We start from the raw sequence: 12742 nt of genomic DNA, 5'->3' as shown, positions 1-12742 counted from the left end.
ACCTCCGACACCTGGCTTGTTCCGCATGCCTGTGTGTTCTCAGGGACCATGAATGGGCTGAAAGAAAGGACATTGTGGACAAAAAAACATGAACAAAGGGCAGAATGTATAAATCTGTTCAATTGTGCAGTTGTTTCTGAGTCCTGAGTTAGGGATGACTCAATCACGAATTTCCAGGAGTAAAACAAACTCTGTGAGTCAGACAGAGAGGAAGATACAGTATACATCCTTTAAAGGTGCATTGGTAAATTCACAAGTGAGCAGAATCACAAATGTTGTTATGATAAAGGCCCTCTGGTCATTCCCGGTGGTTACAGGTATTGGGCAGCAGCACTCAATTTAGCGGACAGAGGCAGATTTATCAACATTTGATACAACACAGTAAGACAGCATGCTGTGCTGCGTCAAATTCAGAGAGCGGGAAGGTGCATTATTACTAACATATGGCGAATTCCTGGTCTTTTCTGCGCTGGCACACTTGTGGATGCCAAGTGCCAATGCAGGCACCCTTGCACCGTGGTGCAAGGGGGCCTCTGTTACAGGCCTCATTGTTTATTTGTAGGAAGGGACACATTCCTTTTTCTCTTTCTACGGGTGCTGCAGAATGCAGCACCCTGAGAAAGAGAAACTGACAAGGGGAAAAAACATATTTTTCCTCCTTGTGCCAAACCTGGCTGGGCATAAAAACTTTTTTTAACGAACCTATAAAAGGAGGGAACAATAGTCTAGTACCAACTAGGACTAAATGGTACGATAAATCTTGTCGTTTAGCACATAGCATCTTAATAGATGCTATTAAATTGAAGTCAGCCATTGATATTAGGCTAGCTAGGGTTAACTACAAGAAAACACTTAAAGAGGCAAAAACCAATTGGGATGAACAGCGTTGGTTAGATTTATATCAAGCAAGCACCTCATCTAACCAACAAAAATTCTGGGAGGTTGTGAGGTGGGGTGGGACTGGGGACTCGAAAACACCTGTTAACCACGTGTCTGCAGAACAATGGGTCAAACATTACGCTACGCAGTTTAGTGACACGGTACGGATCTCCCAACATTGGGAAGATGCCAGTGTTCAGACTGCGGCGCCCTTATTTGACCACGTTGTTTTCACAGAAGCAGATACTGTAGCTGCGCTTAAACAAGTTCAGAACGGTAAGGCTCCAGGTATGGACTGTGTCCCTGCGGACCTTTTTTTTTTTTTTTTTTTTTTTTTTTGAAACCGTTTATTGCAGTTCGTAAAAGTTACAAGTATGGGCCTACAACCATCCGGCCGGCCGCTAGAATGACAAAAACATATTGCACACATACAGTAAAGGTCTCTAGGCAGTATAGAGCCGTGAAACAGGAGTAATCAATGGTGCAGGCCACACAGCTCCAAGCCCACAGTACGGTTCCCTTTTCTTGAAACAAAACAACACCAAAAAACCACACCCGCAAGGCAACCCGCGATCCAAAATAACAGCACGTGCTCCATAAGTGGGGGATCCAAACCAGCAGCAGAACTCTGGAGAGGGGAATGGGAATAGATCAGGGACTGGGGGACCGCGCGCCCGCGGCTGAGGGAGGGGGGCCGTCTAGGGAGACGGAGCAGGCGAGGCAGCCGGTAGCAGTGGTGGCTCACAAATACCCCCGCGGTAGGCGTTCCAGGGGCCCCAGATTTTCACCCACGCCCCAGGCTTACCTCTCGCCACATACACCACCTTTTCACGAAACATACACCAATCCATATGCTCTTTCCAGTCCGACACCGCAGGGGGCCTCTGGGATCCCCACAATTGAGCAATGTCGCGCTTGGCTATCATGTATCCCAGAGTCACCCACCGCGTCTGCGGGACCGAATAGTCATTCGGTTCCCATACATTCAGCAAGCATCTCCTCGCTTCAGGCAGCAGCGCAACACGCGTCACCACACGCAGGACCTCATGCACACCACGCCAGAATCGCTCCACCTTCGGGCACTCCCACAGTATATGCATGAAAGTCGCCAACGCACCACAGCCACGCTTACACATTCCGTCACCAGCAAAGCCCATACGCAGAAGCCTTGGCCCCGTCACGTAAACCCGGTGAAGGATCTTGAGCTGGACGAAACGAAGGCGAGCCGGGATGGCCACCTCTTTCGGAGAGGCCACCGCGGAAATCCAATCCTCATCGTCCAGCTCCAGCCCGTCGGCAACCCAAGCCTCGCGGAGACTGGTCAGCAGGCACGATCTATCGTTGATCAGTTTTTTGTATATGAGGGAGATCGTGCTGTCCGGGACATGGCCATCTAGGACTCTGTCCTCCAGGGGGGAAGACTCCGGAATGGATGCGACATCCGGGAAGACGGAGCCCAGCGCATGGCGGACCTGTAGGTACCGAAAGTACTCACTGCCCTGCAGCTGGAACTCCGCCTGCAGCGTCTCAAAAGTTTTGAATCCCCCCCTCGTCCAGAGATCTCCCACCGTGCTGATTCCGATCGTGTCCCACTTCTCGAAGCCCTTCGACGTCCACAGGGAGCCCAACCTCTCAGACGCATACAGCGGTGACGCCCGGGTCAAACGGTCCTTCCACCCCATAGCTGCATTAGCCGCGTGCCAGACACGCACCATGACACGCGTCGGTCCCGTCAAACGGGAGTCGGGCGCGCCAGCGTAGAGCGCTCGATTGTAATCGCCACCGGGCAGGAGCATCTTATCCATCTCGAATGCCGGGTTCAAGGCGGGCCCGTAAAGGCCATGATTAATTGCAGCTAGTTGGGAGGCCCAGTAATACCGTTTAATGTCAGGGAGGGCGACCCCCCCATCGTACCACGGGAGCGTCAATTTAGCCAGAGCAATGCGCGGCCTCCCGTCCCAGAACAGGCGCCGCTGGAGGCCCTCCACCTCACGGAAATAGCGTGCCGGGACCAAGTCCATAGTATTCTGGAGGGCGTAGAGGAAGCGTGGCAGGGACATCATTTTAAACAAGGCCGCTCGGCCGAGCGGCGAGAGCGGCAGACGCCGCCAGCGCACCACGTCCTCCCTCAAACGCCGGAGGGGGGGTAACAAATTCCGCTCGTAGCGGGCCTCCGGGTCAAGAGTGATATAGATACCCAGGTACCGAAAACCTTGGGAGGCAATCTGGATCGGACAGTCCCGTGGTAGGGCCGGAGCCTCCCCGGAAAGCACATATACACAGGATTTCGCCCAGTTGATGACCAGGCCTGAGTTGCGACCGAATGAACGCAAAACATCAACCAGGACGATCAGTGATTTACGCGGGGAGGCGAGATACAGAAGGATATCGTCAGCATAGAGGGACACACGGTCCTCATGCTCGGGGGTCCAGCGGAGACCACGGATAGAAGGGTGCCACCGCAGCCACTCCGCCAGGGGCTCCAGGGCCAGGGCAAACAGGAGAGGCGACAGGGGGCAGCCCTGTCGCGTACCCCTCCCCAGCGCGAATGGGGCCGAGACTCGCCCATTCACTACCACCTGCGCCAATGGGCCCGAATATAGCAATTTGACCCAGCTAATGAAACCCGGGCCAAACCCGAATTTTGCCAGCATCGCCCAGATGTATGGCCATTCAAGCGTATCAAACGCCATGGTGGCGTCCAAGGACGCCAAGATGGCCGGCTCCCGCACAAATGGGACACGCGCGAGCACCCCATGCAAGCGCCGCAGATTGAGCGCCGTGTTGCGGTGCGGTATAAAGCCAGATTGGTCTTGGTGGACCAAATCGCCCACCACGCCAACCAACCTGTTGGCCAACACCTTGGCGAGGATTTTGGGCTCCGCGTTCAAAAGCGAAATCGGCCTATAGGATGTGACCCGTTCACGGGGCCTCCCCTCCTTGTGGATCACCACAATTGTGGCTAGACGCTGGTCCGGAGGGAGGGAACCCCGCGAGTGGGCCGCCAGGAACATCGCGCGCAGGTGGGGCGCCAACACATCCGGGCGTAGCTTGTAGAGCTCGATGCCTGCGGACCTTTTTAAGTATGATCAGGTGCATTGGGTTCCGTATATAACCACCCTAGCAAATGCGATAGCTAGAGGGATGGAGATTCCAAACTCATGGAAAGGGGCAGAGATCCTTCCCGTGTATAAAAAAGGGGATAAAACTAATGCAGGAAACTACCGTCCAATTAGTCTTATCGATGCCCTTCAAAAGATTGTGGCTAGAATGCTTCTAGGAAAAATTGACACTTGGATGGTCGAACGTGACATTCTTTCCCCACTACAAGCTGGTTTTAGGGCTTACATTAGCACAGCTGACCAGATCTTAAGATTCGTTATGATCTATTGGAAAACTGTGTTTCTGAGAGGTGGCAGGATTTACGCTGCATTTGTGGACCTCAAATCAGCGTTTGATTTGGTCCCCAGAGGAAAGATGTGGGCTGCATTGAGAAAGATGGGTGTTCCTCCTGCGCTCTTAGAACTTACCATCAGGATGCATGAGGGAAACTTTGCTAGAGTAAGGTGGGGTCGTCAGGGCCAGGTTACTGAAACCTTCCCGGTGACTCGTGGAGTGAGACAGGGCTGCGTCCTGGCCCCTACCCTTTTTATACTTTTTATTAATCAAGTGGTTAAGTTTCTCTCAGAAACCCCTACAGACGCCCCATCGTTGGGGGGGAGTAAATTCCCCCTTTTAATATTTGCGGATGATACACTCATACTGGCCAAAACTCAGAAGGGTTTGCAGGTTGCTATAGATAAATTTGTGGATTTCTGCAAAGAGAACGATTTAGAAATTAACATTAATAAAACCAAATTTATGGTCTTTACGAAGAAAAAAGCACAGAGGGGCTATGTCACGATGAACGGGTCAACACTGGAACAGGTTGAAGTTATGACCTATCTTGGTGTCACAATGGATTATAGATTACGCTGGAAAGAGCAAATAACAGCGCTTAGCTTGAAACTAATGCGCCTGTCCGGTTGTTTGGTGAAGGAGCAGCGGAGCTCTTTGACCAAAAGGGTGTTGCCCGCCCTCAAAATATATAGTGCAAAAATTAGCTCTGCCATATTATATGGAGCGGATATATGGGGCTGTGTAGACCTGGCTGTCCTTGACAGGATACAAAACAAATTTCTCCGAAATTTAGTTAGTCTCCCGCCATCAACACCAACTCTGCCACTATTGATGGACATGGGGCTCCACTCATTTAAACATCAAGCCCAGTACAGGTTGGTGGCGTTATGGAGACGAATATGGTCCACACCGGAACTTGCCATGTTCGCCCAAGAACTTCAGGATGTTAGATCACAACAGGGGGCTGGCGACATCCCTTGGTTTAAGTCTATTAGAAACATTCTTTTTGGAATGGGCCTCCCACTGTTGTGGTCTGAGCCGGGCTCCCATATCTTTCCTTCTAAGAAAGATTTTAAATCTCTCTTTTGGTCCATGGTCAAGGATGAATACGTTGCTCTTTCGGAGAAACCAAACCTGACTGGTTTGTTTCTGCTATATAAAATAGTCCCCCATACAGAGTGTTTCTGGGATATAATTATTAAAACCACTGATAGGAAACTTTATTTTCAGTTCCGTCTTGGTACACTGCCATTACGGACCTTTACCAGTGGTTGGCAGAAGCCGGTGACTCCATTTTGTCCATGTTGTACAATCCATAAAGAAACAATAGGTCACTTCTTGTTCGTTTGTAATGCTTACCGTGAACCACGACATAAGTGGTTAAAACCTATTTGCTATAGACTAAAGACCAGGTCGAGCAGAGAAGCCCTATTCATTTTAAGAACTAATACTTCTGAATGTCTCTCAATTGGAATGGCTAAATTTCTTGGATGGGCTTGGTTACTAAGATCTAAGATAATTTGTAACACTCTGTCATGAACATTTTATATAGTTTGTTACTTTGCTAGATTGTGTCTCTGACCAGTATTGATGTTGTATCTTTTAATTGTATTTGTATAACAATAATTTCTCCTTATCGTCTTTATGCACACATCTAATTTAATTGAGGTTTTATGTGTTTTTATATTGTACATAATGTCATTGATTATGTAATATTGCTATTAATTGTATGTTTGTAAATATTTTGTCTTTTATGAAGAATATTCGAAATAAAGACGTTAAAAACTGAACTGAAACTGACAAGGGGAAAAAACATATTTTTCCTCCTTGTGCCAAACCTGGCTGGGCATAGCATTTTGGCACATTCCCGGGTATACTAGTCTTACAATGTCTGGGAATGCACCAAAAACCATGGGTGGATGCGTGGGAACGCTGATGCTCCAGCCATGCAACGTCTTCCCAACAAAGAGTAACGCAAGGTAGCGACTTATGCTGCCTTGCTTAACTCCAGATTTACTGTACCAGGCAGAGCCATGCAAGACGACTCTTCCTGGCGTAGTAAATGTGAGTTAAGTATTTGCGTTGCCTTGTGTCTCGTTGTCTAACGCAAGGGCAACGCAAGCCCTTGATGACTCTGGCCTCTAGTGATCATGATCAGACTTTGACTGAGTGCAATAAAGAGAAAGACAGAAAGAAGGAGGAACAGGAATATAGGAACACCGGGGCAGAATTACAAGGTCTGGCGCATCTCTGCAAATCAGCAGGTATGTGCCAGAAAAGATGCGACACGCAATTCTCTTCTTGCGCTACCACGGATGCGTCGCATTTACAATGCAGTGCACCGTGGTGTAAAGATAGGCCGATGCATGTTGCATCTTGTGGCGTAAGGGCGGGGCATTGCTTGAGTCGTGTCACTAGCGCAACGCGGCTCCAGCAATTCACAGGTGCCGCCCATACCTAACGTGGGCACCACTCCTTACGCCTGCTTCAAGCAGGTGTAAGGTTTTGTCGCAGCGGCCTCGGGAAAGTGACTCATTGAAATCTTGTAAATTTCACTGCGTCACTTTTAAAAGGCATTCCTGAGACGGAACGTCCACCCTGCGACGGAATGCCCACCTGAAACCTAACTCAGGTTTCATGTGGCGCAGGGCTTTACAACGTGATGCATCTCCCTAGATGCGTCACGTTGTAAATAAGGCGCAACGTGGCGTATGGTTTACGCCGCAAGGGGTTTGTAAATCTGCCCCACAAAGTTTAACTCAGAAAGTTGGGATGAAAAAAAAGCCAGAAGAGGAAAATAAAGAGACAGGAAATGTAGGCTGGTGGAATGAATAGGCACGAGGTGTAATGAAGAAAAAGGGTCCCGCAATCTTGGCATTCCCTGGCGACGAACTCCGAAATAAAGCGCGGTCTTATTTTGAATGACTCTCAATTTAGTGTATTAGAAAGCTATCTGCCTCACACGGAATGCAGTATGACTTTCATTGTGTTGGACTGCCATCTCGCGGCAGAATGAAGAAAAACTACAATAACAGTAGTTTGGCTTTTCTTGTGTTGTACTGCCATCTAGTGGTTACGTAAAGGAACACTTGAATACTGGTATCGGACATTATAGTATTTATGCAGCATTGTGGTTTAACTCGTTGTGAACATATGTGTAGGCGACGTTATGCAATGTATTCGATTCTAGTGGGAGATGAGATTGATAATTAATTTTACTATTTTGAAAAAACACTCTGGTGAAGAACTTATTGAATGCGTGCCTGATGAACAGCGAGAGCACTGATGATTTTATTTCCCTTTCTTATGAAGAAAGTACTAAATAAATATATTCTGCAAAACAGGATGCGCGTCACTGTACCCGCTGGCTGGCTGCAAATGTTCAAAGTTATTTTAAAGGTGTACAACATGCTTATCGTGAGCGCGAGGCATTACAAACAGGTGTATACGGAACTATCATTGTTTGCACGTAGGATGCCTTTCAGTATGGGATTGTAAGTATCTTGCCAAGGTAGATGAGGGTCAGACTGGGATAGAAAATAGACCTGGACACCAAAGTAAAAGTGGCCCCAGTAGCAAATCAGCTGTCTAAAAAAGTGACCTATGTTTTCAAATTGGGGTAGTTTTGAACTTGTAAATACTAGGGGGCAGATTTATGTTAGACTTGCGCCACCTTTACGCCGCCGTTGCGTCACTTTTGTGACGCAGCGGCGGCGTAAACCCTGCGCCACGTTGCGCCCTATTTACATCGTGACGCATCTATGGAGTTGCGTCACGGTGTAAAGCCCTGCGCCACATTAAACATGCGTCAGGTTTAATGTATGCAGGGTGGGCGTTCCAGCGGAAAAAGCCTCGGAAAAGTGACGCAGTGAAATCTACAAGATTTCACTCAGTCACTTTTCCGACGCTGCTGCGTCAAAACCTTGCGCCTGCTTGAAGCAGGCGTAAGGCATGACGCAGCATGTTAGGTATGGGCAGCCCCTAAACATTGCTGGAGTTGCGTCGTGCTTGCGACACGACTCCAGCAATGCGCCGCCCTTACGCCATCAGATGCGTCATGCATCTGTTTATCCTTGCGCCACGATGCGCTGCATTGTAAATGCGTCGCATCTGTGGTAGCGCAAGGGTAAACTTGCGTGACGCATCTTTCCTGGCGCATCCCTGCTGGTATGTGAGGCTGTGGTATGTGAGGCTGCATGAATTTGAGCTTGCTGCAGCCAATATTTATTTTAAAATCAGGAAAATCAGCAGTAAGCCCAACAGACCTTAAAACAGGCCCACAAACAGCCAAAAAACCAGCCCACGCTCCGACTTGTGAGGCCAGCCCATCAGGCATTGCCTGCATGACCTGTAGGCCAGTCCGACCTAGGATAGTGGTAACGCTGATAGGAGCTATTGTCAATATTATGGGGTGGATTAAAACAACTGCCCATGCGGTGGTGATTTACACCGAGGTGCATTTTAACATATTACGTTTTGCAAGTTTGTGCGGTTTTGTTACATTTCATTCTGCGATATTCAGTACTGTTTTTTAACACCAAAAGTTTGTGTTTTGTCTACTCACCCACAAACCATGATTTCTGTTGAATGAAACCAGTGCTGACCAACCTGAAAAGACGTGGAGAGAAACCTGACTGCCAGTAGGTGTCAGGCAGCGCATTTTTTGTAAATAATATGGGGCAGATTAATGACGTCTGGCGCATCTCTGCTAATCAGCAGAGATGCGCCAGAAGAGTTGCGACGCATCTGCCCACCCGTGCGCCACCATTGATGCGCCGCATTTACAATGCGGCGCACCGTGGCACTCGGATAAGCAGATGCGTGACGCATCTCCTGTCGGAAAGGCGGCGCATTGCTGGAGTTGCGTCGCAAGAGCGACGCAGCTCCAGCAAGGCTCGGGGTGCCCTATCCCTACATGCTGCATCAATCCTTACGCCTGCTTCAAGCAGGCGCAGGGTTTTGACGCAGGATGGCCTTAAAAGTGACTGAGTGAAATCTTGTAGATTTCACTCAGCCACTTTTAGGAGGCGTTCCTGCGCCGGAACGCCCCCCCCCCTGCTCCAGAACGCCTACATGTAGCGCAGGGCTTTACAACGTGACGCATCTGCCAGATGCATCACGTTGTAAATACCCTGCAGCATGGCGCAGGATTTGCGCCGCCACTGCGTCACAAAAGTGACGCAACGGCTGCGTAAATGAGGCGCAAGGGGCTCATAAATCTGCCCCTCTGTATTTATGCAGCAGGCCCTGATTTGCATACATGTTTATGGGTCTCTTCAGTGTTTTTCTCAGTTTCCCTAAAGTTTAGTTCATTAATAGCCTCTTCTCTTGCTTGTCCTTCCAGGTGAATGAAATTTATCATGATGAGTCACTCGGAGTCCACATAAATGTTGTTCTTGTGCGAATGATTATGCTGGGGTACGCAAAGGTAAGACAGCTGTTGTGAAGTACACTGTAGCTCTGCGAAATCCTGAATTGGCACTTTCCAGCAGATGTTGCAGTTCCGCTCAATACTTAGACATTTGTGAGCACATCCAGTGTTTGTTGCCGTTCCGCTATTTTAAGAGGGAGTTTGCACACCTAGGGGCTTATTTATGAGAGGCTTGCGCCGCTGGAGCATCACTTTTTTTGACGCTCTAATGGCTCAAGCCTCTATATCTATGAGGCGACACAAAGCCACCCGGTGTGTTTTGCATGGCCTCAGAGATATGGAGTGAGACAAAGCAGCCCAAATCATTGCCTTGCCTTACTCTGCATCAAGGAGGCATTTCAGGGGTTTTTGCAGTGTTTTTTTTCAAACAGCACCCATGGATTTTGATGCTTCCCCAGATTTACTTAATCATGTAAACTTGAGGCAGTGCCAGAACCCTATGCGGTGCTGCCCCACGCCAGTTCCTCATAATCGAGACCCCTGGTCTGGGTTTTTTTCTCATCCCCCTCAGTATATATAAACATCTGCTTGCTCTTTACGTTCGAACCTTATTATTAGTTTACATCCCATTATCTGTTTAATATACGTTTTATTGAAAGGAAAGGCTACTATTTAGTTTGTCTAGTATAAAATTAGGAAGCATTATGTCATTTAATTATACAATGATTAATCAAAGGCATTTACGCCCCCAAGCAAGATGAGTAATGTCTTCGCTTCCTTTTGTCCTTGGAAATCCAGATGTTCTGAGAGCCAGACAAGGTCATTATATAGACTTCTTTTTGAGCACTGAGCAAAGGAGAATGGAATTCCACATGTTACATTGGCCAGGGAGCGGTTTTGGGCGATATTTCCAAGAGTAATTTCCCTGGATGCAAATGACATCTTAGATGCCGATCTGAATGTTGTGTCTTTTGTATTTTAAAGAGGACTAATATTCCATTCAGTCTTTTATGATGATCTGGTTTGCTATGTTGTACTTGAGTTTGAATTTCCTTTCAAATGTACTTCGAAGTTTTCCTCCACTTATTTTAATCTGTCAAGGTTCAAATGAAATTATTTAACAAATTATGGGGCTTATTTACAAGTCCCTTACGGTGCAGGTGCGTCACTTTTAATATGAAAAAAATTGACCCATTGGCGGCGCACGGGGCTTGTAAATAAGCCCCTATGATTCACTGTTGAAAAAGTTAGGACAACTCAATATCCCCTGGAGATTCTGGGTATAGATGAGCGAAAACGCAAAAGGGAATTCTGAAGAGTATTTTATGTACCGCAGTCTATAATAAACTTTTGGATTTAATTTTGTTGCAGGAATAATATTTTATCTTCTTAATAAGAATTAGTCATTATTTTACATTTATTTCTGAGTCTTTCATAATAAGCCTCCCATATTTCTGGATTACCAATCCAGAGTATCATACTCATTATTTCACACTATAGTATATTGTGAGGCATTACCAGGAACATCCAACTAGGATGACAGACAAAATCAATTGAGTTTCCCAAGAAAGGGGAGTTGAGAGGTGACAGTACTCTGGGCGAGTGTAAGTGCACTAGTTAGATCACCTACGTATTAAAGAAACAAACAATGTAGAAGGATGCGCTTAGCACATACTGATGTAAATAAAGGGGCATAGTTACCAAAAAGTCACACAGCGCAGCCAGTCACCCTGCTGTGCTGCGTGAAAGGGAAAGGCAGCGATGCACTGTATTTAACATAATACAGCACATTCCTGTCTTTTTCCAGTGCTGGCGCACAATGTGCAGTCTAGCATCAGAGCAGGCACCCTTGCACCATGGTGCAAGGGTACCTGAGTTGTAAGCTGCATTACTTTTGTGCAGAAAGGAACACCCCCCGCACAAAAATAACCCCCTGAGGCCTTTTCATTTTTCTATGTGTGCTGCAGAATATATTGCTTCATGTTACACCTCCCCCCGAAGCATTCCCAGCTCTACCAGTATTGGTAAATCTGGGAATGCTTCAGAATCAATGGGTGGATGCGTGGGAACAACCACGTTCCACCCAATGAACGCCTTCTCAATGCAGAGTAACGTAATGCAGCAATTTGCGCTGGATTGCGTTACTCTGCATTGATCAAGCCACTCGGGCCATGCAAGGTGGCCTTGCGTGGCTTGAGAAATCAAACTTAAGGGTTGCATTACTTTTGCACCCCATTGTGTGGCACAAAAGCGATGTAAATCTATGATGGTGCACAAGGTCAAAAGATGTGCGATCCAGCATCTTACAGGCCTCTGAAATGAGCAGGGCACAATATCATTAGACCTGCTTCTGGGCCTCTTGGTTGTTTGGAAATGCTATTAAGTACACTTTGCTTACAAGATGGGAATGGAATTCGCCTGTTTATCTTCGGAAAATGAGGCGTGTTTCAGTGTCGTTTAGGTTTTTGAAACAAAATACAGAAAAGTTCATGAGACTCATAGCTTTAATACTTGGAAGTCAAGTAACGCCATTGAGTGTGTAGTACGTACAAGCACGCATAAGAAGACAATCTTTGTTCCTGTTTACTGTCGGAGAGGAAACGCTAGAGCCAGCATCTGATTTGTCTCTGAAACCGGAGACTGAGTAAGCAGGAGATTGGCCGTAGCAGGCATCGGGCATTTCCTTGGGAGGCTGGAAGGGTAGGGGCCGATTTTACAGCTGTGGAGGCCGGTTTTGTTACCAGGGGACGGTTTTGCAGTGGTGCTGAAATATCGGCCCCAAGTAACAAAAGTAGCAGTGCTTCACACTTGCAACCAAACCCCACCCCCTCCCACCCCCGAGGGGCATGTTCGACAAAATTGCCAGGGCTGATTTGGGTTCTCAGTCTGGCCCTGAGAGTCAGAAATGCAAAAGAGTGTGTCATACTCACAAGAAAAATTCAAGGGGAAAATCCTTGTATCTGTTTAAAATCAAATGAGTAACCATCATTTGCATTCTTCTTCTTAGTAAAAAGGCGTGATCAATATTATGAGAAATACAACTGTGGGGCATATTATCAAGAAACGGCGTTAAAATTATCGCCGCTTTAGCGG

The 12742-nt window shown here is 47.4% G+C and overlaps 1 protein-coding gene across 1 annotated transcript in view; it reads left to right on the top strand.

The window, feature by feature from the left end:
• ADAMTS3 (ADAM metallopeptidase with thrombospondin type 1 motif 3) overlaps positions 1-12742 on the top strand; it is a 558188-nt gene that overhangs the window by 368882 nt on the left and 176564 nt on the right. Inside the window, exon 6 of the mRNA XM_085636296.1 lies at positions 9623-9706. Within this exon, the coding sequence (XP_085492422.1) occupies positions 9623-9706 (84 nt within the window). The remainder of the gene's footprint in view (positions 1-9622; positions 9707-12742) is intronic.

The sequence above is a fragment of the Triturus cristatus genome, chromosome 2_1, assembly GCF_964204655.1.
Source record: "Triturus cristatus chromosome 2_1, aTriCri1.1, whole genome shotgun sequence".
Taxonomy (NCBI): Eukaryota; Metazoa; Chordata; class Amphibia; order Caudata; family Salamandridae; genus Triturus; species Triturus cristatus.
This window is presented reverse-complemented; position numbering and strand designations above follow the sequence as displayed.